The 26,925-nt window shown below is 44.7% G+C and overlaps 1 protein-coding gene across 2 annotated transcripts in view; it reads right to left on the bottom strand.

Annotated features, from left to right (window-relative positions):
* LOC140738538 (mitochondrial 10-formyltetrahydrofolate dehydrogenase-like) overlaps positions 1-26,925 on the bottom strand; it is a 139,105-nt gene that overhangs the window by 57,722 nt on the left and 54,458 nt on the right. For both annotated transcript variants that reach the window (XM_073065937.1, XM_073065938.1), the window contains 8 exons: positions 26,416-26,535; positions 24,330-24,457; positions 18,088-18,238; positions 17,633-17,703; positions 17,436-17,541; positions 16,136-16,223; positions 6,573-6,666; positions 5,852-5,951 (listed from right to left, as the gene is read on the bottom strand). In XM_073065937.1, coding sequence (XP_072922038.1) covers positions 5,852-5,951; positions 6,573-6,666; positions 16,136-16,223; positions 17,436-17,541; positions 17,633-17,703; positions 18,088-18,238; positions 24,330-24,457; positions 26,416-26,535 — 858 coding nt within the window. The remainder of the gene's footprint in view (positions 1-5,851; positions 5,952-6,572; positions 6,667-16,135; positions 16,224-17,435; positions 17,542-17,632; positions 17,704-18,087; positions 18,239-24,329; positions 24,458-26,415; positions 26,536-26,925) is intronic.

Genomic DNA, 26,925 nt, shown 5'->3' with positions numbered 1-26,925 from the left:
AGTAATAGTGATACAGAATGTGTCCCTCTGTGCTCTGGCACCAGTGCCCTAACTTATGGCCCTTTGAACCTCAGAGGTGGCTATGCCAAACAGCAACAAATAGCTCAACCTACAGTTCCTAAGTCTGAAACCATAAAACCACAAAGTATAGGAGAAAAATCATATAGCGCATTGAGTCTGCTCCATCATGGCTGATCCATTTCCCTCTCAGCCCCAATCTCCTGCCTTCTCTCTGTAACCCTTCAAGCATTGACTAATCTAGAATCTATCAACTTCTGCCTTAAATATACATAAAGACTTGGCAACAAATTTCAGATTCACCATTCTCTGGCTAAAGTAGTTCATCAGCTCCATTCTAAATAGATGTCCCTCTATTCTAAGGCTGGGTCCTCTCCACAGCCACTGTATTGAAGCCTTTCAATATTCGATAGGTTTCAATGAGATCCCTCATCTCATTCTTCTGAATTCCAGTGAGTAGCGGCCTAGAACTATCAAATGCTCCTATGATAACCCTTTCAATCCCAGAATCACTTATGTGAACCTCCTTTGAACACTCTCCAATGTCAGCATATCCTTTCTTACATAAGGGGCCCAAAACTGTCCACAATGCCCCAAATGAGTGTAAAACCTCAGTATTACATCCTTGCCTTTATCTTCTAGTCGTCTTGAAATGAATGCTAACATTGCATTTGTCTTCCTCACCAAGGATTCAACCTTCAAATTTACCTGCATCTTCCCAACACTGAGGCCAGACTAACTGGGCTATCTTTTCCTTTCCACTCTCCCTTCTTGAAGAGTGGAGTGACATTTGTAAATTTCCAGTCTTCTGTAACCATTCCAGAATCTAGTGATTCTTGAAAAATAATCACTAAAGCCTCCACAATCTCTTCAGCTATCTCTTTCAGAACCCTGGGATGCAGACCATCCATCTTCAGATTTTTCAATTTCCCAAGCACCTTTTCCCTAGTACTGGTAACTTTACTCACTTCTGCCCCCTGACACTTTCAAACTTCTGGCATACTGCTAGTGCCTGCCACTGTAAAGACTGATGCAAAATGCTTATGCAGTTCATCTGCCATTTCGTTGTCCCCTATTACTACCTCTCCAGCAAAATTTTCCATCTAGTTTGATATCTACTCTCACCTGCCTTTTATACTTTATAAAGAAAATGTTGGTATTTTCTTTAATAATGTTGGCTGGCCTAACTTCGTATTCCATTTTATCCTTCTTTATGACTTTTTTGTTGCATTCTGTTGATTTTTAAAAGCTTCCCAATCCTCAAATGCCTCTTGTCAGCTACTGTTGCATCATCCTGCCTGTAAAATACTTCACTTTTTGGATGTATATATCCTGCATTTCTAAGTTGCTCCCAGAAATTCCAGCCATTGCTATTTTTCCATCATCCCAGCTAGTGTCCCTTCCAATTATTTTGGACCTGCTCATCTCTCATGCCTCTTTAATTCCCTTTTACTCCCCTGTAATACATATACATCTGACTTCAACTTCCAGGGTGAATTCTATCACATTATGATCACTTTCCCCTAAGGGTTCCTTTGCCTTAAGCTCTCTAATCAATTCCAGTTCATTGCACAACACCTAATCCAGAATAGCTGATTCCCTTGATGGGCTCAACCACAAGCTGCTCTAAAAAGCCATCTCACAAGCATTCTACAAATTTCCCCTCCTGGGATCCAGCACCAACCTGATTTTCCCCAATCTACTGCATATTGAAATCCCCCCCTGACTATTGTAACATATTTTCTACCTCCCATTGTAATTTGTAGACTACATCTTTACTACTGTTTGGAGGACTGTATACAAATCCCATCAGGGAGCTTTTATCCTTGCAGTTCCTTAGCTCTGCCCACAATAATTCTGTATCTTCTGATCCTATGTAATTTCTAATGCCATATTAGTCAAAGCTTTGAGTCCTAGAGTCAGAAAGTTATGCTGCAGTTTTAAGAGTCTGGTTAAGCTGAATTTGGAGGGTTGTATTTGGGTTTTCATCTCCCTATAACAGGAAGGATTGTGGAAGCTTTGGAGAGGGTGCACAAGGAGTTTACCAGCAGGCTGCATGGAATAGAGACCATGTGCTGCAAGGATAAACTGGTTGAAAGGAGAAATGATAGACACATTGGTTTGACCCTAGGAAAAAGTCAGCTGGTATCTTCCAGATTCAGAATGTCTAATACCAGAGCTGCATTAAACATGCCAAGCAGGCCGATGAAGCAATGCAATTCCAGCAGAGCTTAGACAAATTGGAAGAATGGGCAAAAAAGTGGCAGATGGTATACATGGTTAGGAAATGTATGATAATGCATTTTGTTGAAAGAAACAACATTAAAAAAGAACACTTATCTAAATGAGGAGAACGCTCAAACTGGCCCCATATCTCAGAACGGATGTGCTGTCATTGAAGAGAGCCCAAAGGAGGTTGACAAGGATGCAAGATCCACAAACCTGCCTGTCCAGGTAGACCTATTGTCTCAGCTTGCTCCTGCCCCACCAAACTCATTTCTGCATACCTTGACACTGTCTTATCCCCCCCTTGTTCAATCTCTTCCCACCTATGTTCATGACACTTCTCACGCTTTGAATTTTTTCAATGATTTTAAGTTCCCTGACCTCCACTGCCTTATTTTCACCATGGACGTCCAATCCCTATATACCTCCATCCCCCAGCCGGACGGTCTCAAAGCTCTTCGCTTCTTTTTGGATTCCAGACCTAACCAATTCCCCTCTACCACCACTCTCCTCCGTCTAGCGGAATTAGTTCTTACTCTCAATAATTTCTCCTTTGGCTCCTCCCACTTCCTCCAAACCAAGGGTGTAGCCATGGGCACCTGCATGGGTCCCAGTTATGCCTGCCTTTTTGTTGGCTTTGTGGAACAGTCCATGTTCCAAGTCTACACGGGTATCCGTCCCCCTCTTTTCCTTCGCTACATCGACGACTGCATTGGTGCTGCCTCCTGCACGCAGGCTGAGCTCGTTGACTTCATTAACTTTGCCTCCAACTTTCACCCTGCCCTCAAATTTACCTGGTCCATTTCCCACACCTCCCTCCCCTTTCTTGATCTTTCTGTCTCCATCTCTGGAGACGGCTTATCTACTGATATCTACTATAAGCCTACAGACTCTCACAGCTACCTGAACTATTCCTCTTCCTACCTTGTCTCTTGCAAAAATGCTATCCCCTTCTCACAATTCCTCCCGTCTCCACCGCATCTGCTCTCAGGATGAGGCTTTTCATTCCAGGACGAAGGAGATGTCTTCCTTTTTTAAACAAAGGGGCTTCCCTTCTTCCACCATCAACTCTGCTCTCAAACGCATCTCTCCCATTTCCCGCACATCTGCCCTCATCCTATCCGCCCGCACCCCACTCCGGATAGGGTTCCCCTTGTCCTCACCTACCACCCCAGCAGCCTGTATAATTCTCTGTAACTTCAGCCACCTCCAATGGGATCCCATTACCAAGTACATCTTTCCCTCCCCCCTTTCTGATTTCCGCAGGGATCGCTCCCTACGTGACTCCCTTGTCCACTCGTTCCCCCCCACCCCCCCCCCATCCCTTCCCACCGATCTTCCTCCTGGCACTTATCCTTGTAAGCGGAACAAGTGCTACACCTGCCCTTACACTTCCTCCCTCACCACCATTCAGGGCCCCAGACAGTCCTTCCCGGTGAGGCGACACTTCACCTGTGAGTCTGCTGGTGTGGGATACTGCGTCCGGTGCTCCCGGTGTGGCCTTTTATATATTGGTGAGACCCGACGCAGACTGGGAGACGGTTTCGCTGAGAAACGCAGAGAAAGCAGGATCTCCCAGTAGCCACACATTTTAATTCCACGTCCCATTCCCATTCTGATATGTCTATCCATGGCCTCCTCTACTGTCAAAATGAATCCAAACTCAGGTTGGAGGAACAACACCTTATATACCGGCTGGGTAGCATCCAACCTGATGGCATGAACATTGACTTCTCTAACTTCCGTTAATGCCCTTCCTCCCCTTCTTACCCCATCCCTGACGTATTTAGTTGTTTGTTTTTTTTCTCTCTCTCTGCCCATCACTCTGCCTGTTCTCCATCTCCCTCTGGTGCTCCCCCCACCTTCTTTCTCCCGAGGCCTCCCGTCCCATGATCCTTTCCCTTCTCCAGCTCTGTATCACTTTCGCCAATCACCTTTCCAGCTCTTAGCTTCATCCCACCCCCTCCGGTCTTCTCCTGTCATTTCGCATTTCCCCCTCCCCCCACTACTTTCAAATCTAGCCAGATAGTAGTGAATCTATGGAATGTTCTGCCACAGACTGCAGTGGAGGCCAAGTCCGTGAGTATATTTAAGTTGGAAGTTTATAGTTTCCTGATCAGTCAGGTATTTAAAGGATATGGCGAGAAGGCAGGCATATGGGGTTGAGTGAGATTCGGGATCGGTCATGGTGGAATGATGGAGCAGACTTAATGGGCTGAGTGGCCTAATTCTACTCCTATGTCTCATGGTCTTCTTATGTTGAGGCAAGATGAGATGGGGCAAGTTTTTATTTTTGTACAGAGCAGTGGCTGTCTAGAATATGCTGTCAGGGAGGTGGAGGAGTAGATAAAATGAATGTGTTTAGAAGCTTCTAAGAGGCACATGAATGTGTGAAAAATATAGGAATATGGGCATTGTGTATGCAGAAGTGATTAGTTTAGTTAGGTATTTAATTAGTTTGGCACAACATTTTGGGATGAAGGGCTTGTTCCTGTGCTGCAATGATCTGTTCTGTGCAGACAGGTGTCTGTACTTCTGTCCCACACGTACATGTTACCCCTGAGCATCCAAGGCTGTCAGAGATTTTCCTGCCCTGTACAGCACAGAATTGGTTCAAGCGGATCACCTGTCCCAGAGCAGACTTGATTCAACTAGCTATAACATTAGACAGGAACTTGCAATCTACATTCATCAGTAAGGTGGGTCTCCAAATCCTTCCCTCTCCCTTTCTGCTGAGGATGAAGATACCCTTTTCATGGAGTCTGACATATACAGCATTGACACTTCCGGGCCTGTACCATGGAACCAAGTATCACTGGCACATTCCAGAGTTTTGTCCACCTCGGGATGAATGACGCTTGGACAAGGGCTGCTTCACTAATTGTCTTCCAGCCAGAGGGCAGAAAGGCCTGCAGATGGCTTCCCTGACCCTTAAGTGGTACGATGGACACACAAAGATTTGCAGACCTTCAGATGTGGCTGGGAGGATGCAACTGAGCAGTTCTCTTGAGGTTTGCATCAGAAGGCTCTGTGAACCCTTTGGAAGTATTTGGGGGGGGGGGGGGGGGGGAGGTGGCATCAGGTCCTGAAGCAGAAGGTTGTATGACTTTGACACAAGGATCAAGGTCTGATGTCTCCTTCCCCCTGGGCTCTCCCTCAACACCCACCCCACCGGAGTATGTTTGACCCTGTCTCTGCTCTGTAAGAACTGGTGCTCAGTGTGTTCATTACCAAGGGCACCCACTGTACCCACCAGGATCCCTGCACCCATCACCATGGGTACCTGCCAGGACCATCACACTTGCGTTTCATGGGGGGGGGGGGGGGGAGGAGGGTTTGGGAATTGATCATCTTGGTGAGTTCACCATTTCTCTCTAAACTGACTTCCATGGTTTTCCTTGCTTTCGTGGCTATCTGGAGAAGAAGAATCTCAGAGTTGTATACTGCATATGTACTTTGATAATAAATGATCCTTTGAACCCATCATCAAGAGGACCCACTGGGATCTCCGCACCCATAGCAAGGGCACCCACTGCCCAAGATCCCAGCCTGTATTTGCTGAGGGTCATCAGAGCCATCCCTGCTCACGTAAACCGAGGGCACTCACCATTCTCACAGCCTTGTCAAGGTCACAGTCATTGAAGATGATGAGGGGAGACTTGCCACCCAGCTCCAGGGAGACCTTCTTCAGGTTGCTGACAGCACAGCTGGGAATGTAACAGCAGACATCAGGGTCAGGGTCCAAAATCTCTGCACTGGCTACCCTCCTTCACACTGCCAGATCAGGAGAGATGAACCTCCATCCCATCATATACTGGGGAGCTAGTCCCATAGGGTCTTCACAGCCCAAAGCCCCAGCACTAACCCGTGACACGACCCTAACCACTGACACCCCCCCCCCCCACCCAGCCAGAGGTCTCAGATTCTAACCTCTGATGCCTGATCTGAGTTTCCAGGCACTGGCCTCTGACCCAAAGTCCCAGACATCAACTCCTGAACTCTGACCCCTGACCTGAGGTTCCAGACACCGACCCCACCCATGGTACAGGGTATTGTCCCACAGCTCCTGTTAATCCTGCTTCCCCACTACCCTAGTAAACCAGCATACTTCCCCTGTCCCCATAACCCAAGTGGGGGGGGGGGGGGGGAAGAGGAGAAACCGAGCTGGGCAGACAGATGCAGCCGAAGCTGTGTCGTTGGGGATCCCCCAGGTTGATTCAGGACACCTCCTCATGGGAGCTGGGAGAAAGGATGAACTCCACATCCCACCCACTAGTTACGCAGGTAACACAACGAGCCCCCACCTCTTACACGGAAAGTGGACCCACCTCTTCATGATCTGTTTACCAATGGGGGTAGATCCCGTGAAGCCCAGCTTGCGGATATCAGGGTGCTCGGACAGCCGCTGTCCCACCAGGCCGCCTGCGGTCAGGTAACAGATGAGATGTCAGGCAGATATCCTGGGCCATCTGACTGATGCCTTACACCACCTCCCAGCGACCCACCCACCCTCCCGATACACTGATCTCCCAACCACCATGCCACACACAAAGAGGACCAACCAATCCCAACTCCTGTGTAGAGGAATGCCCTGAGCCAACACATGCACCCATCACTCTATCCCTCACACCTGGGACCAGCAACCAGCACAACCCCATTGTCCAACCATGGGGCATCAGACCAGCTTGACCCTGACCCAGCTGGTCAGAGCCGTGGACACTCTGCAAATGGAATCCATGGATAGTACTGAGAAATGACAGCCTGGTCAGGACCCAGGGTTCTGTGGGGGAAGCAGATCCACCTCTAACTAGAGATCCTGCTAGTCCCCCCACCACCCGATCTGCCAGCAGCCAGACACAATGGCCGGGAGCCCTACCAACGATCTGCTCTCATGGCAGGAGGTCCCACCAGTGAATCCAAACCCAAGTTGAACAACATTTGTAAGTCCATCACCCGGTTAAACCCAGCAGCCCTCACTTTCAGTGGGAACCAGCATCACAACCTACCGCCACACAGTGGTATGGTGACACCTCTCGGGGTAATTAGCGCGGATCAATATGGGCATCTAGTCAATTAAACATCTCCTCGTTTAGACCTCACTGCCACCAGCTAGGCTCACACCGGCCAGACCACTGCCACTAGTTAGGGCCCCACACTGGAGACCTGTCAGAGGAATAGGAACAGGCTGTGCTGGTCTAGAACACCCCTGAAGGCAAAATCCCATCAAGACCAGACACCCACAGTACTGTGCACTGGGGAGAGGACAAAGCCCCAGAGGTGGATGACTCATACTTCACTGTCTCCACGGATGTACCAAGTCCCAGCAATCGCTGGGCATATACACAAGACATAAAGCTTAGGAGCAGAATCAGACAATTCCATCACAGTGGATTTATTTTCCTCTCAACCCCATTCTCTTGCCTTCACCCCATAAACTTTGACATCCTTTCTAATAAAGAATCTATTAACCTTCACTTTAAATATACCCAATGACTTGGCCTCCACAACCATTTGTGGCAATGAATTCCACAGATTCACCACCCTCTGGCTAAAGAAATTCCCTCTCATCTCTATTCTAAAGGGACATCCTTCCATTTTGAGGCTGCACACTCAGGTCCTAGACTCCCCCGCTATAGGAAATATTCTTTCCACATTCACTATCTAGGTCTTTCAATATTCGATAGGATTTCAATGAGATTCCCCCCCCCCCCCAGCATTCTTCTAAATTCCAGCAAGTACAGGCCAAGGGCGATCAAACATTCCTCATACATTAACCCTTTCATTCCTGGGATCATTGCCATAAACCCACTCTCAACCCTCTCCAATGACAGCACTTCCTTCCTTTAAAAGTGGCTCTGTCGATTCACTTTCATGAACTTCAGTTCTGAATACTATTTGCTCACTTTTATTGTTTGTGTGATTTGTTTTTTTCAACACATTTAGTGTCTGTCATTTTTTCCCCATTAGTTTTATGTATTTATTGTTTAGTGGCTGCCTGTAAGGAGCCGAATCTCTAAGTTTTATATATTATACATATTTTAGTAATAAACGTACTTTGAACACCAATAGTCACCGGCAGCCAAACAGTAAAGGCCCTCTTTGCATTGTGGCAGTCAGCCAGTCTTCTGTCCTTGCTAATGATCTTTCCTGTAATACCATGGGCTCTTATCTTGTTTAGCAAACTCATGTCTGGCACCTTGTCAAAGGGCTTTTGAAAATCCAAGTAAAATATATCAGCTGACTCTCCTTTGACTACTCTGCCTGTTATTTTCGCAAGAATTCTAACGGACTTGACAGGCAAGATTTGCCCTTAAGGAAACCATGCTGATTTTGAGCTTTTTCATCAGGTACCTCCATGTACCCCGAAACTTCATCAAATGGAATAATACTTGCAATTTTCCCAGTCCTCCGGAACCATTCCAGAATCCAGTGATTCTTGAAACATCATTACTAATGCCTCCATAATCTCTTCAGCTAACTCCTTCAGAACCCTGGGGTGTGGTTCATAGAACATAGAATAGTACAGCACATTACAGGCCATTCGGCCCACAGTGTTGTGCCGACCCTCAAACCCTGCCTCCCATATAACCCCCCACCTTAAATTCCTCCATATACCTATCTAGTAGTCTCTTAAATTTCACTAGTGTATCTGCCTCCACCACTGACTCAGGCAGTGCATTCCATGCACCAACCACTCTCTGAGTGAAAAACCTTCCTCTAATATCCCCCTTGAACTTCCCTCCCCTTACCTTAAAGCCATGTCCTCTTGTACTGAGCAGTGGTGCCCTGGGGAAGAGGCGCTGGCTGTCCACTCTGTCTATTCCTCTTAATATCTTGTACACCTCTATCATGTCTCCTCTCATCCTCCTTCTCTCCAAAAAGTAAAGCCCTAGCTCCCTTAATCTCTGATCATAATCCATACTCTCTAAACCAGGCAGTATCCTGGCAAATCTCCTCTGTACCCTTTCCAATGCTTCTACATCCTTCCTATAGTGAGGCGACCAGAACTGGACACAGTACTCTAAGTGTGGCCTAACTAGAGTTTTATAGAGCTGCATCATTACATTGTGTCTCTTAAACTCTATCCCTCGACTTATGAAAGCTAACACCCCATAAGCTTTCTTAACTACCCTATCTACCTGTGAGGCAACTTTCAGGGATCTGTGGACATGTACCCCCAGATCTGGTCCAGGTGAACCTACCTTCAGACCTTTCAGCTTCTCAAGCACCTTCTCCATAGTAATAGTGACTGCACTCATTGCGGCTCCCTGACACTAGTTTTCTTGCCCACTGCTGGCGTCTCCAGTGAAGACTGAAGCAAAGCAGTTATTTAGCTCATATGCCATTTCTTTGTTCCCCAATGCTACTTCTCCAGCGCCTTTTTGCAGCAAAATGATAGATTCATAGAACAGTACAGCACAGAAACAGGCCTTTCCGTCCATCCAGTTTATGCCAAAATATTAATCTGCCTAGTCCCATCGACCTGTACCTCGACCAGAGCCCTCCATACATTTCCCATCCACATTCTGACCCAAATCTCTCTCAAATGTTGAAAGCAAACTCACACCCAGCACTTGTGCTGATAGCTTGTTCCACACTCACCACCCTGAGTGAAGAAATTCCACTCTTGCCTCTCTTTTTATATATTTGGAAAAACTTTGGGCGTTTTCTTCAATATTATTGGCTAAATATTGCATTTTTCTCTCCTTATTGTTTTTCTAGTTGCCTTCTGTTGATTTTTAAATAGCTTCCCACAAATTTTTGCAACATTTTATGCCCTCTCATTTGCTTTTATGTTGTCATTGACTTCTTGTCAGCCATGGTTGCCTCATCCTCCCTTTAGAATATTTCTACTTTGGGATGAATCTATCCTGTCTGTAAGATTCAAAATTAAGATGTGCGTTTCTGACAGGTCCGGGTTAAAGTCAAAGGACAAATGTGATTTAATTATGTCTAGGGACAACTGTGATTTAATTATGTCTGGGTTAAAGTCTGTAAACAAGTGTGATCTAATTATGAATGCAGAAGCCTTGACAAAATTAACTGTTTGTGGAATCATTGAAGTCCTGAGATATGGACTATTGTTTTACAGAAACGTGTAAAAAAACAACTCCAAATATGGAATGGGAAAACACTGTGTACCTCCCGAGTCAGGGAGGGGAGGGGTAAGGAAGAAGGATAAAACCTGCTGCCCTGTAAGGTTCAGGGTTCCCTTCTCTGAAGGGGCCCAGCTCTGCAGAACTGTTAATAAACTTTGTTTCCTTGAATTTGTCTTGAAGCCATTATTCGGGAGCGTGGCTCGTTTCTGACAACTTGGGGCGCTCGTCCGGGATCCACACTCCAGCCGTGAGGGGGGCAAGGAAGGACATCGGAGAAGGTGCACCCTGCCGAGTTCGGCAGTCCCTGATTCCTTGCTCGTCGCCCCACGCGGCTTGAGCGAGTGATATCCGGCGGACTCAAGGAAACAAAGAGGGGTTGTCGAGGCAGTTGAGACAGTGAGCGATCGAGTAATTTCTGTGCACAGGACCCAGGTAAGAAATTGAATTCCTGTAGAGACGTAGTACACAAGAATCGTGGAACTGCGAGGTTCCTGCAAGTGATTCTTCCTGTAGAGACGTAGTACACGAGAATTGTGGAACTGCGGGGTTCCTGCAGGTGGTTCTTCCTGTAGAGACGTAGTACACGAGAATTGTGGAACTGCGGGGTGCCTGCAGGTGAATTCCTGGGCGATCGCGGGAATACAGGTTCCGGAATTGGACAGGAGTGACCGAGCTAGGTGGGTCACATTCAAATTAAATTCCTGCAGAGACGTAGTGCACGAGAATTGTGGAATTACGGGGTGCCTGCGGGTGGATTGGAACCGAGCAAGTCCTCGAGATGGGGAATAAGGGGTCTAAGAGAGAAAAGGGTAAAGGAAATCCAGGCGCCAATGATGAAAAATACCTCGGGGTACCCCCTGATAGTCCGTTGGGACGGATGTTAGAAAATTGGGATTATGGGAGGCGAAAAGGGAAGTCAAAGAAAAAATGATACAGTACTGTGAATTCTGGTCCCGCCAGCCGATCCAAGGGTCGGCTGCGTGATGGCCTAAGTTCGGGTCTAGCGAGGATTGGGTACAACAAGCCCTTAATCTGTACGTGAATTCAAAACCTAACGTTAAACCCGAAGAAAGTGATTATGCCCTATGCTGGTTACCAACGACAAATAGTTATAAATTGAAAACGATAAATGAAGGGGGACAGAAAAAGAATACATGGGAGGTGCTCGACCACCTGCCGCCCCATATGTGCCCCCTACTGCTCCGCAGACCCTGAGACGGAGGTTGGCCAACAGCTGATTCGTGTTGAATTTGTATCGAAAGCATGGCCAGAAAAAAAAAACTGGAAAAACTAGAAGATTGGAATACTAAACCCTTAAGTGAACTGCTTAGGGAGGCACAGAAAGTGTTTGTAAGAAGGGATGAAGAGAAGCAGAAGACGGCAAGGATAATGGTCCAGACAATGCGACAAGTAACCACAGATAGTAGAGAGAGAGACGGGGACCATGGTTGGATCGAGGTAGTAGCCCGGAGCAAGGAGGAGGGCTAAGGAAGGCTTTAAGATGTTTTCACTGCAACGAAGAAGGACACTTCAGGCACGAGTGCCCCAGATACCGACGGGAAGTGCGCTCGTATGCTATGATGGAAGATGAAGACTAGGGAGGTCGGGGGTTCCACCCCTTGGGGATGAATTATCGGCAGGAACCCCTGGTAAATTTAAAAGTAGGTCCCCAAGGGTCAGATACAACCTTTATGGTAGATTCGGGTGCCGAAAGATCTAGCGTAATCCAGATACCTCCCGGCACCCGAACCGGAACAAAGGTAATGGGAGTATCCGGTATTGGAGGCAAAATAATACAAGTACCTGTTATAGAAAACGTGAAAATTGAACATGAGGATAGGGTAACGGGACAGGATCTACTTTTGTTACCCTCTGCGAGATTCAACCTGCTCGGGCGGGATCTGCAAGTCAGGCTAGGCATCGGGACTGTGCCCAGGAACGGGAAGATAATGGTACAGCTGTTTGCCCTCAGGGAAGAAGACGATAGGAAAATAAGCCCGGAGGTATGGTACCAGGAAGGGAACCGGGGGGGTTTGAACGTCCCCCCTTGCAAATCTCACTATTACCTAACAGTTCGCCAGTACGGAGAAAACAGTACCCTATTTCAATGGAAGGAAGAAAAGGGCTGCAGCCGGTGATTGAAGGACTGATCGCTGACGGACTACTGGAGGAATGTATGTCACCGTATAATACCCCAATACTCCCGGTGCGAAAGCCAGATGGGACTTATCTGATGGTACAAGACCTGCGGGGCCTAAATGCAGTAGTCCAAACCCGATACCCGGTAGTGCCCAACCCTTACACACTGATGAGTAAGATCTCCCCTGACCATGAATGGTTCAGTGTAATAGATCTAAAAGATGCCTTCTGGAGTTGCCCGCTAGAAGAGAGCAGTCGTGACATGTTTGCGTTCGAATGGGAAAATCCTACGACGGGGCGGAAAAGACAACTCCGGTGGACGGTCCTGCCACAGGGGTTCACCGAATCACCTAACCTATTTGGGCAGGTCTTGGAGCAAGTACTAGCAGAATTCCAATGTGCTCCAGAGAGCCAACTGCTACAGTATGTGAACGATCTATTACTATCCGGGCCAACACAGGAAGGGGTGCAGGAAGACACCATCAGACTACTGAACTTCCTGGGGAAGCAGGGGCTACGGGTCTCAAAGAAAAAGTTACAATTTGTAGAAAAGGAAGTAAGGTATCTGGGACACCGGGTCAGTAAAGGACAGCGATGCATTACCCCAGAAAGGATAGCTGGAATAACGGGAATGTCACTACCACGTACCAAGAAGGAGATACGCAATGCACTTGATATCGAATGGAAGTACCATACCCCATGGCATCCCCAGAGTTCGGGAAGAGTAGAACGAATGAACAGCACCCTAAAGGCACAACTGACCAAGTTGATGTTAGAAACCAAACTACCATGGACTAAGTGTCTCCCTATTGCCCTTTTAAGAATACGAACAGCGCCCCGCAAGGACATAGGAATATCCCCATATGAGATGTTGTTCGGACTCCCGTATTGGAATAAGGTGGAAGGGTACCCCACGCTACAAGGGGGTGATATCTTTGTAAGGGACTATTTACTGGCACTGTCCCGTTCCTTTGCAGAACTGCGGAAAAAGGGTCTCTTGGCCCAGACTCCGCTGCTCGATTTTGCTTTACATCAGATCGTGCCTGGAGATTGGGTTCTGGTAAGGACCTGGAAGCCGGAGAAGTTACAGCCACAGTGGGAAGGCCCTTTCCAGGTCCTGCTAACAACAGAGGCGGCTGTACGGACAAAAGAAAAAGGGTGGACACACGCATCCAGGGTAAAAGGACCGGTGAAGCCCGAAAGCCGCACTGAGTGGACCTGTGTTCCCGGTGAAGAACCGATGGTGGTGAGGCTAAAAAGGCAGCAAAAATGAACTCTATGTGGACTGTAACATTATTGACTGTAATATATTTGATTCTATATGTCGGGGAAATTGAAGGGAAATGTGACAAGTGCAGAACCGTGGTACGAGTGGGGCAGAGGGTGTTCCCAGGATCATTTGTGTCCCACTCGCATGTGAATGATCGATGCTATGATCTAAAGCAAGAGAGAAACATGTTGGGAGAATAGTAAACCTTATTACCAAGTCTATAATAAAGGATACATGGGACAGGGGGGGACCATGAGAAGTCTCAGCTGTCCCAGGAAAGACCGGAGTTCTTCCTCCTGCATCAGGAGGGTGACCGGAAGCTGGGAATTAAGCTGTTTGATTCATTAAGGAGAGAAACACGGGAGATAAAGGTGGGTGAGTGGGGTGATGAGTGGCCACCGGCTCGCATCATTGAATACTATGGGCCAGCGACCTGGGCCCAGGATGGGTCGTGGGGGTATCGCACTCCTGTCTACATGTTAAACCGAATTATTAGACTGCAGGCGGTGGTGGGAGTGATAACCAATCAAACGGCACTGGCATTGGAGCTGTTGGCAAAACAGCAGAGTCAGATGCGAACAGCAATATACCAGAACAGGCTGGCTGTGGATTACCTATTGGCCTCTGAAGGCGGGGTATGTGGGAAGTTCAATCTTACAAACTGTTGCCTTAAGATAGACGACAGTGGAAAGGCCGTGTTAAAAATATCCGACAAAATTCAGAAACTGGCCCAGGTGCCAGTACAAACCTGGAGATCCCTGGGGAACATGAGTTGGCTAGACGGGCTACTGGGAGGTAGTTGGTGGCGCACCGCTCTCCTAGTAGCAGGCGGGGGTCTAATGATTCTCTTACTTTTGCCGTGTTTGATTCCTTGTATACGAACACTGATCAGGCGCAGTATATTCCAGCTCCAGGCAGTAGCGATACCCCATCATGGGACAAACGAGCTAAAACTTATGCTATTAAAGAAGAAAGTGGGCCCCCTGGGAGTGAGAGAAATGCTAGCTGAAACGCACATCTTAAAAAGAAAAAGGGTGGTATTGTAAGATTCAAAATTAAGATGTGCGTTTCTGACAGGTCCGGGTTAAAGTCAAAGGACAAATGTGATTTAATTATGTCTAGGGACAACTGTGATTTAATTATGTTTAGGGACAAATGTGATTTAATTATGTCTGGGTTAAAGTCTGTAAACAAGTGTGATCTAATTATGAATGCAGAAGCCTTGACAAAATTAACTGCTTGTGGAATCATTGAAGTCCTGAGATATGGACTATTGTTTTACAGAAACGTGTAAAAAAACAACTCCAAATATGGAATGGGAAAACACTGTGTACCTCCTGAGTCAGGGAGGGGAGGGGTAAGGAAGAAGGATAAAACCTGCTGCCCTGTAAGGTTCAGGGTTCCCTTCTCTGAAGGGGCCCAGCTCTGCAGAACTGTTAATAAACTTTGTTTCCTTGAATTTGTCTTGAAGCCATTATTCGGGAGCGTGGCTCGTTTCTGACACTGTCCCTTCTGTTTTGCTTCCAGAAACACCGGCCATTGCTGTGGCCATCATCCCTGCTTCATCACCTTCCAATCTTCTTTGAACAGCTCCTTTCTCAAGCCTCTGTAGTTCCCTTTACTCCACTGTATTACTGATACACATGATTTTAGCTTCTCCCTTTCAAACTACAAGGTGAATTCTACGATATTATGATCACTGCATCCTCAGGGTTCCTTTACCTGAAGCTCACTAATCAAAACTGGTTTATTACACAACACGCTATCCAGAATTGCCTTTTCCCGAGTGGGCTCAACCGCAAACTACCTGACAAAAACCATCTCAGAGGCATTCTATAAATTTTTTTGAGGTTCAGCGCCAACCAGATTTTCCCAATCTACCTGAAAATTGAAATCCCCCATGATGATCATAATATTGCCAATTTTTACAAACTCTAACTCCCATTGTAATTTGCACCTCATATCTTGGCTACTGTTCGGGGGGAGAGGGGCCTGTATACATCTCCCAACAGGGTCTTTTTACCCTTGCAGTTTGATAACTCTGCCCACAAGGATTCTACATCTTTTTATCCTGTCACCTCTTTCTAAGGATTTGATTTTTTTTTTAAACAAAACCCCGCCATCCCCTCTGCCTACCTGCCTGTCCTTTCGATACAATGTGTATCATTGAATGTTAAGCTCACAACTATGATCTTTCAGCCACGACTCAGTGATGCCCACATCATACCTGCCAGCCTGCAACTCTACTACAAGATCATCCACCTTATTCCATTTACTACGTGCTTTTAAATATAACACCTTCAGTCCTGAATTGCAATTTCCCCCTCTTGCTACACTTCAACTCATCCCACTGACTGCAAATTTTGCCCTATCGCCAGGTTACCTGATCCAGGGAGGATGTTGATGACTCCCCTTGGAATGCCAGCTTGTGCAGCCAGTTCGGCAAACTTCAATGCAGTGAGTGGAGTCACCTGGGTTAGGGGAGAGGGGGAAATGGGAGAGAGACAGGACACAACAGGAGTTCAATGTGACTGTAACCTAACCCAGGGCTGGGAACATGTTGGGTAAGTGGGACCATGGAGAAAGGGGAGTGAGGCTGTTGGGGGGGTGGGACCGTGGACAATGGGTTGGGAATGAGGGGCAGATGGGGTAGAGCGGGAGAGAGGACAGTGAACAGTGAGGCTGTGGAGGTGACACTGTTAATGGTAGGGAGAAGGTGTCGGCGTCATGGTAACGGGGGGGGGGCAGGCACAGACGGTAGCAGAGGTCAATAGTAGAAGGTGGTGCTGGGGATAGGAGTTGGTGAGTGGGGTGTGTGTATTTGGAGGGGGGCGTTAGGTGAGGGTAGAGAATGGGGAGTGCAGGGGTGTGACAGTGGAGATTCAGGCCCAGGATAGGTGTGGAGAGTGAAGAAGGGAAAGCCCTGCACAGGCAGGAAGGAGCGGTTAACAACATCACCCAGGTCCTCCAGCTTGTTGTATGTGTTGCTTTGACCCCAGCATCTGCAGTGTATTTTGTGTTTATCACCCAGGTCGTACCCTTCCCCTCCACACAATGTGCCCACACATTCAGACATACCAAGGTAACAACTAACCGGCAGTGGAGCGATTAGCATGGCACTGTAAAGCTCAAGGCATCCCAGAGTTCGGTTCAATTCTGGCACCAATCTGTTAGAGTCTCTGTGCATCTTCCCCATGGAATATGTGGTTTTTCCCACAGTCCAAAGACACACCAGGTACATTAACTGGTCATTGAAAATTGTCCTGCGGTTAGGGCAGGCTTATTCGGGGTTGCTGGGGTGGTGTAACTCGGAGGCCCGAAGCGCTAAGTAAATACGTAAATGCTGGTGAACGTTCCAGCCAGGCAACAGGGCACCTGATTGGCTGATCTCTGACTTTCACCACTCCTATGGTCTGGGAGAAGCAGTGTCCATCACTCTCGACCCCAGAGGAGGAGATTTTCCTCTCTCAACACCAAACCTGGAGTCAGAGGAGGAATGAGCCAGAGGGGTCCCCACTGTTTCACACAGCTCAACAGAGCAGCATCAGACTGGCAGTGTCCTTGGAAAAGGGGCACATCAGCAGACTGGGGCCACTTGGGAATCTATCAGAAACATCACAAAAACATTAATCACACTATCCGACAACAAAACTATTACAACAGTGCTTAGTTCAAGTCTGTACCTGTGCTGGTTTCAGCACCAGTGTGTTTCCTGCAGCTAGGCAGGCTGCACTCTTCCATGCCAGCATCATGAGGGGGTAATTCCAGGGAATGACAATAGCACAGACCCTGGGAAAGAGGAATAACAACCAATTGCATTCAGTTTATTTATCAGACAGACATTTACAGAAGTCACTAACACTCTTCCTTGTCATCTTACCCCAGAGGCTCCTTCTTTGTATATGTTAAATTATGGTTGGGACGTGCTTGGTTAATAGGGATCGTAGAGCCCTAAAAACAAAATTAAAAAGGTAGTCAGTTTCTGAATTCCAAGTTAATTCATTCTTTGGTGAAATAATGGAATCAGATTTAGATGAAGTAGAGTGTAGGAGAGATTGGGACAGTTCACTGAACTGGAAAAAAGAGTGGAGGCACACTTGGCTGTCTGTGACATCTGCTGCCTCTGGACCTTCGCACACCCATGCCTCCTATCAAGAGAAACAGACCTACAGATCTCTTCAGAGCCCATCAAAATTAGGAGAGGTAAACTCTCTTCCCCCCACCCCCAAAGAAACTCAAAATGTTGGGTTTTTAAAAATATATTTTAATTAAATTGTTTGGATACAAGCAACAGTTACCAGAAAGAACACCGCTTTCAGCAACTATTTACTTTACCTGAATCTTGTCACACCATCCTGCAAAATATCTGAATGTTTGGATGGACATTCCAACGTGCGTCTTCAGGGCAAGAGTGTAGACGGCCCCGGAATCAATGGCCTCGATGGTGGCAAGTTCCTCCTGGTGCTCCTCCATCAGGTCTGCCAGCCTGCAAGTAAACACGCCACAGCCCACCATTACTACCAGAGGCAGCTCAGATTCCCCTCCATGCTCTTGGAATGATGAATTTCCTGTGCCCAGCATTAAATATCCCTTTGTGCAGTTTGCGTAGGCACCTTCAGATCACACTAATCTCCCTCATGCAGATTTCGGGACCAATATTTCTGAAGCATCCTTGTTACTGGGGCAGCAGGTAGCACTGCCTCATAGTTCCAGTGATCCTGGGTTCAATCCTGACCTCTGGTTCTGTGTGGAGTTTGCACGTCCTCCCCAGCCTTCTCCTGGGTTCTCTGGCTTCCTCCCACATCCCAAAGACATGAGGGTTGATAGGTCAGTTGGTCACTGTAGCAGGTAGAACAGGGTGGTAGTTTATGCTGTAACTGAGTGGTTGGTTGAGGGGTATGGACTTCAGGTTTAATGGTCTCTTGTACAACTGTCTCTCCATGTTCAGAATGTATTTTTTATGCAATCAGAGGTAAAAGGAAGCAAAGTTAAGTCTTGTAAGTACTTCTAATGTGCTGAAAGCACAACAATGTAATGCAAGAAACAGTTTTACAACTTGATCCAGTATAAGTGAGAGGAAACGTACACCAGTTGGAGACAGAACCACTTGCAACATCTGGATGACCTGTCTTCTCCTCTGGGTACCTGCCCCAGCGTACACTTCTCTGACAACTGGCATGTAGCCAATCCCTCCAGTCCATATAACAAAAACTTTGAGACGTCAAACTCAAACTAATTCTCAAGCTAGTACTCGCAAGCATTGTGCAGGTGAAAGGAAATTGGGGGTAAAATAGTCAAGGGGGTCATGGATTGATCGTGCAGAGGCTGGTCCTGCACCATCCGACCACATCAAACACCCAGTGAGACCCATTTGTACGACTTCATTCACCACATCGCAATTGTCTTTTTTTGTAATTTTTTATTGAAGTTCATCATCAAGCAAACATTTCCATAAGATGTATTTCAGATATTGTACATATATATCATATAATCATATATATCACAAATCTCCACATAGTATTTATCTGAGGTATATACTTACAGAAAAGAGAGGAAAGAAAGAATGAGTGAAAGGAGAAAACTATGTACAAGTAGGGAGTGATCTTATTTTTACAACAGATTCATTGATTTGAGAGAATAAAATCAGGCCTATGAGGCATTATGTAGTTAAACCATTTTTCCCAGTATGAATCAAATTGTTCCAGCTTATGATTAACAGATGCTGTTATCTTCTCCATTTTGTAAATGTCCATTATAATTTCCATCCATGCATTTAAGGTTGGGCTCTTCTGTGATAACCATTTCCTGGTAAGAGTCTTTTTACCAGCCACTAGCAGTATATTCATTATTTATCTCTTTTCAACCATTCTTGAGGTATATATCCAAAATACATGGTCTTACTTTCTAAGGGTATTTCACATTTAAAGATGTCTTGCAGGGCATTGTGCATCCCACTCCAGTAGTCTTTGATAATGGGGCATTCCCAGAAAATATGACAATGGTTTGCATTTTGATTTTCACTCAAGTTTTTCCCATCCGAACTCCCTCCATTTTTGTGGACTGGTACACTTCCATAGATACCTCCATATTAATGTCCATTTTTCCTCAGATATAATTATCCCTCCTTCCTTCTCCCATTTTATTTTAATGTATGAAGTCTAATGTGTTCTAAGATTTAACAAACCCTTATACACGCTTGACATGATTCTACTACCGTTATCTGAATTATATGCTTTTCTAAATAGCTCTATCAAACATGTACTTTCCTTGGTTACGTTTTTAACTGTCATATTAACATATTGTTGCAACTGTAAATATCGAAAAAAGTCATTTTTCTACTAAGTGTTTCTCTTTAAGCATTTCAAAAATGATCAGTGTTCCTTCTTTCATTATATTGCAAAGAACTGTTATTCCTTTAGCTGTCCAGTCCTTAAATCGAGCATCCAGTTTATTTGGCGTAAAATCAGAGTCATATGTACATCATTTAAGAATTGCAATATCTCCCTCTAGTTTAGTTTAGTCCTGACGAAGGGTCTCGGCCCGAAACGTCAACAGTGCTTCTCCTATAGATGCTGCCTGGCCTGCTGTGTTCCACCAGCATTTTGTGTGTGTTGTTATATTCTTTTATAATAGTTTTCCATATTTTAAGAGTCCATTTCACCCATCGGTTAACAATAGTATTTGTAGGTTGTTTTCAGCCAAAATTGCCTGTATGGGGATGGTAAGTACCCGCTCCTCAATGTTTTTCCATTGAGCGTCATATGATGGGTTGCACCAACATATCACAGCTCTCAACTGTGCTACAAAATAATAATCTCTAACAGAAGGTAGGCCCCCATTCCCCCTTTTCCTTAGCTAATTGCAAAGTTTTGAGACAAACTCTAGGCCTTTTACCTTGCCAAATATATCTTGATAAGATTTTGTTCCATTCATTGAATTGATTTTGATTAATCTCTATTGGTAGGGTCTGGAAGAGATATAATAGTCTGGGCAGTATATTCATTTTAATAGATTCAATCCTTGAACTGAGACTAAAAAAGGAATTAGGTTCCATCTTGCATAACTTCCTTAATTTTTTTTTTTAAATATAGGCTGATAATTGCATTCTAAGTAAAGACCAATTTCTTTTTTAATTTGTTCCTTAAAGTAGGGATCATTGAGTAGACTTGAATTTAGTTTCCAAATAGTATTCTTTGGTTGTAGGTCAAAATCAACAGATAAGTATATAGGTGCATGGTCACTTACATCTATTGTCCCAATGCCACAGGTGTTTATTTTGTCTTTGTCTTTTCCAAATGTTATGAAATAGTCTATTCTTGTATATACAGAATGGGGAGCAGAATAATGTGTAATCCCTTCTGTCGGGGAAAAGGTCCCCTGATATATCAATTAGACCAACATCCTCAGAAAATGTACTAACTTTCTTATGTAAGGTTTTCTATTGGAAGAGTCTAACTTTGGTTGTAATTGTAAATTTAAGTCTCCCCCACATATCAGGAGATCTTCTGTTTCTGTTACCATAGTATTAGTAATTTTCTGAAAGAAACTAATATCACTTCCTGGGGATGCGTATATATTCAATAGAGTAACTGAATTTCTTTCTATATTTCCCCCTTACCAGAATATATCTGCCCTTCTTATCTCCCATTTTCAATACTTTTTCAAAATTTAGCTTGCTTGAGATAAGAATAGCAACTCCTCCTCTCCTATGTCCTGATTTATATGAGGAGAAAAACAAATTAGTGAAGCCCATTCTCTTTAGTTTTCCATGCTCATTATCACTTAAGTGAGTTTCCTGTAAATATACTAAATGGGCTTGTTCTTTCTTCATTTTGGATAGAATTCTACAACATTTGATTGGATTTAACGGCCCATTGACATTAAAAGAAATGAATTTTACTTTGTCCTTAGCCATGTGTATTTGTCTGTCAATATATCATTGAAATTAGCAGAATAAAACTTAATCGATCTACTCCCTGAACAAATAAGAGCCAAGAAACGTGAATAATAAAAAAAGGCAACGAAGGTGTGATTCCAAGGCTGAGGTCTCTAGTAGATGACCCTGGGTTGAGCATGTCTAGCTGTGGGGGATAGCCCCTGCTACCTGTGAGTTGAGGGCCCCATTGCAGTACACATAAAAGTGAACAAATTTATATCCATCTATAGCCATTGCACAGAAAAGATTTCCCTGTGTATTCCATTTACCGTAGATTCCGTACTACAGAGCGCACCTGATTAAAAGCCGCAGGCTCTAATTTTAGAAAGAAAATCAATTTTGTACTTGTACAAGCCGTACCGGATTTTAAGCCGCAGGTGTCCCACGTTGTAATATGAGATACTTACACAGAAAGATATTACACGTGAGGATTTTTTAACTTTTAATTAAATCCATATGGTAACATAAACAAATACATATTGCAAATGCTTTTTTTTCGAACCGTGCCTGTAACACGGTTACTTTTAAATATACATACGTATCGGTAACACACAAATTACGTTGCGTATACTTTTTTACTGAACAGTGCACGAACAACATTCCAATATCTCCTAACGACTGGTAAAAAAATATATACTGCAGCCTACCAGGAAAAGTTATTGATCGCCTTTAACTTAAAAGCAGCATCATCGCGCGGGTCTAATGCGCTCGCCCCCACCTTTCCGTTTATCGCAAACCGGTATTTTCCCCACAAGACGCGGCGAAACCGGATGTGACGTCATAGCATCCCGGGATGTAGTACAGAAAACAAATATACTTAAAACACTTCTAACTTTAACTAGAAAATACTAACAAATGAATTACTAAGCGAAAATATTATAAACTAAATAACAGCCATAAAGGCAGCACAATGCTTTTCTTCGAGTGTTTTCCATGTTGATGAGGGTGAGTACAAATGACTGATTTACAATAATTTAATTGTGAAAGTGCGCTTGATTTATCGTACAATTTCATTGGACCTCTGTGAACTACTCATCAATTTTATTGGTCTACTGTTACGAGGCAAAATGTTTTTGGCGGCATGAAAAAAAAACATGCATTAGCCGCACCGTAGTAAAGGCCGCAGTGTTCAAAGCTGTTCAAAGCGTGGGAAAAAAGTAGCGGCTTATAATCCGGTATCTACGGTATATATATATATATATACACACATACACACACACACACACACACACAGACTCACTCATTTAGGTGGGGAAAAAGGAGTGAATGAATGAATAAAAAATAATTAAGTAATATAAAATCCACATTATAATAAGTATTTCTCAAGATAGGTTTATTATTGTCTATTTTTGCTTCCATTTAGCTTCTCAACACTTTTAAAGTCAGCCAAACCTTATGGCTTTTCTGGAGGGGGTGAGGGCTGTCTTTGGAAAACTCCCAGTCTCTTCCTGATGTACTTCTCTCGCCCTCCTCCCATCCCGTGCTTTCTCAATTCTCTCATTATTTCCGAAGCAGGGTGGGATAACTGCTCAACCAGGCTTTCCCTCGGTTTGATCCCACTGACGGGCAACCCTCTGGCCTTCATGTCTGTAGTTGCCTCTTCCACTGTCTGATACAGTTGCATCCCATCTTCATAAAACACTCACAGTTTAGCAGAGTACAGAGTCTGGAATCTAATCTTTCCTTGCTTTAATATTCGCTTTACTTCAGAGCATTCTTTACGTCTCTGCAGGACCGCCAGGGGGTAATCTTGATCAAAATATATTAACTTACCAACCAAAAACACCCTCTTCTTTTCCCAGCCCCTTCATAGAATCTCCGCCTTGGTATTGTATCGAAGGAATCTAATTACTATTGAGCGTGGCTTATCTTCTCTGTCTCCAGTAGGTCACAGGGCAAGCACATGATGCGCCCTCTCAATTTCAATCTCCATAGTCAAAGGAATCTCTAGCACATCCCGCAGCAACTTTCATACAAACTCCATCATAGACAAACTCTCCGCTCCTTCGGGAACATGGCATATCCTGATATTTTTCTGTCATGATCTTCCCTCCTGGTCAATCAGTTTATTTTCTTGTTGATTTAATATTTTTAACTTCTTACTTAGTATCCATTCCACATTTTGCACGCGATCTTCCACCTTCTCAATTCGTGTCTCTGCCACTGCTATTTTTTGATTGACGTTGGCGAGCTCTGACTTGATATCATTTAGTTGCTATTTTATATCTTTTTGGAATCCCTGTACCTCTTCCAGAATTTTTATCATATTTGCCACTTTGCCTGAACAAGGCCCATCGCCAGACTCACTACCATGTGATCGGGTAGGAGAGCCGCTCGTTGCACCCCTCTCGTCCATAGGCTAAAAAGTGACACTTTTTAAAATCTCCATTCTTTTTCCCCATTCCTGCCCCCCTTATCAATTCAGATATTTTCAAAAGATCTTGTATTTGATGGATTAACAGGGCAAAATATGCATTTTTCCAGAGAAGCTATTGACTTAAGCTGCCATTCTGGACGATGACGGCACCAGAACCAGTCCACATCTCAATTTTCAAGGTGACCAATGAAAACCAGAGGAAGTAACACACCGATACACTGGTATAATCACATCACACATAAAACGGAAGAATCTTACACTTACTGATACAACAGTCTCCCTCTGTCTCGTGCATTCATCTTCCCCCACTCTCCATTCTCAAATGCATCTTTAGCTGCTGCCACAGCTTTATCAACATCAGCAACTGAGGAAAAGGACACTTGGCAGATCACCTGGCACAAGGAATAATGAATGCACACTTTTAGACTGACATCGCTGTACATTCACAGGGTAAACACCAGCATCGGATAACTCCACACCCCGAATATCACATGCATTTATGGTCACCACAGAATCGAAAGGCTGCAATTTAGCTGGAAAGGGTGGAGAAAAGATTGACAGGAATGTTGCAGACAATAGAGGATTTAAGGAATGAGGAGATACTGGATTGGATGGGAATTTTTCCTCTGGGCCAAAGGAGGCTGAGGGGTAATCTTAGGGATTTATAAAATCACAGGGGACAGAGGGTGAATGGTGCCATGTTTGGGGAGTCAAACTTGAGAGCACAGGTTTAACAGACAATGCTGAAAAAAACTGAGCAAGTCAGGCAGCTTCTGTGCTTGAAAGTGGAGAGTCAACATTAATTTGGATGGCATTAGTTCAAGGAGAGAGGGGAAAGACCTAAAATGGGGCCTGAGGGTCAACTTTGTCCACACAAAGTTTAGTGTACGCATATCCACATAAAGTGTATTGTATGCCAGTGCTAAGATGGGTATAACAACACTTAATAGATATTTGGGCAGGTACATGGATAGAAAAGGTTCAAGGAGATATAAGCCAAATGCAGGCCAATGGGACTTGATTGCCATGGACAAGTTGGGCCAAAGGGTTTGCTCCTGTTCCATCTACAACTCTAACGACTGTGAAGAAAAAGAATGATGGACACTCAGCAGTTCAGGCAGAGAGAGACAAAATGAGTCAATGATCTTTCATTCTGGAACGATATCTGACTCTCTCTCCATTGATGCTGCACGGCTGAGCATTTCTAACATTTTAGAAACATAGAAAACCCACAGTACAATACAGGCCCTTCAGCCCACAAGGCTGCACTGAACATATCCTTACCTTAGAAATTACCTAGGGTTAGCCAAAGTCCTCTATTTTTCTGAGCTCCATGTACCTGTCCAGGAGTCTCTTAAAAGACCCTATCGTATCCACCTCCACCACTGCTGTCAGCGCCTATTCCACGCACTCACCACTCTTTGCATAAAAAAATTACCCCTGACATTTCCTCTTTACCTACCTCCAAGCACCTTAAAACTGTGCCCTCTCATGCTAGCCATTCCCTGATTTCATTTCAGAGTTTCAACACCTGTAATTTTTGCTTCTCTATTTTGGGGTTAGTTTTTTTTATGGCTCTTAGGAGATTGAGCTGGACAGCATGCAACAGAAGAAATACCTTTTTCAAGTTAGTGATTACTCCTATCTGGTAATGCCGAGAGAAGGGGAAACAGTGGGATGTTCCGTTATGCAGGGTCATACACTGGAGCTGAAGCAACAAACCTCGGTAAGAGTGTGGGCAGAGGTACTGGTATCTAGAACAATTATCATGATGGAAGAAATACGGCTACTGAAAATGAGAAGCCCATTGAGTATTGAGATCTGTGAAGGGGTGTTATACTGATTATAGAACATACAGCATAATACAGACCCTTCAGCCCACAATGTTATACAGACTTTATATCCTACTCCAAGATCAATCTAACCCTTCCCTCCTACATAACCCTCCATTTTGCTACCATTCATTTGCCTAAGAGTTTCTTAAATGTCCCTGATATATTTCTAATTGGATGAATCAGATGTTTCATCATGAACAGAGATATGCCTGCCTTCTGGTGGCAAAGTAATTGAAATGTTTATGGACATGAAAACATTCAGAATGGGATAATGCAGGTATAATGCTAATGTCACAGAATAATAATCATTATCAGTTGCAATTTCAAGTGATTCCAGAACTCAATCTCAGTGATCTTCTTGCAGGTGCTCAAAAACCTGAGCAGAAAAGAAATTTGAGTTTGACTAATTACTACAAAGGAGGAGAGGTGACGGAATGTACAGGGTTTGAGCTCCCAACATACTATTCACTAAATGCCCCAGCTGACTTTGCCACTTGGCTAGCTTCACTACTCACCGAGCCATCTGTAGGGTTGATGCTGTTATAGGTCTTTCCGTCCTCGGAGTTGATAAAACGGCCATCAATAAAGCATTGGTGAGGCATTTTCAGGGTCATGTTATTTACATCCATTGTAACCTTTGAATGGGTAACAAACATCTCAAATTACCTCAAAGGCCTCCCAGGAGCATCTGGAGAAACTCACTAGTTGTCAGAACTTACGGAATAATTAAAACTGAACAAGAACCTGGAAATTTGAGCCCTTTCAAATAAACAGTCCTCGCATAAAATACAGAATACACCAGGTGAGGAATTAATGCAATTAGGATCAACTTTTTATATTTTCTTTAGGATGCTACCACTGTTTTGTTTGATAACTCACAGATTGCGACAAGTCCAACATTAATGATCCACCCTGTACCTTGACCAAATAGCAAGCCACATTTAGACCAGACTGGGTTAGAAACAGTGGATTGATGAAATGGTTTATTATTGGAATGTGTACCAACGCTGTCCTATCGAGGAATG

The sequence above is a fragment of the Hemitrygon akajei genome, chromosome 14 (genome assembly GCF_048418815.1).
Source record: "Hemitrygon akajei chromosome 14, sHemAka1.3, whole genome shotgun sequence".
Classification (NCBI taxonomy): domain Eukaryota; kingdom Metazoa; phylum Chordata; class Chondrichthyes; order Myliobatiformes; family Dasyatidae; genus Hemitrygon; species Hemitrygon akajei.
The sequence above is the reverse complement of the archived record's forward strand: the minus strand, read 5'-3'. Positions and strand labels throughout refer to the sequence as shown.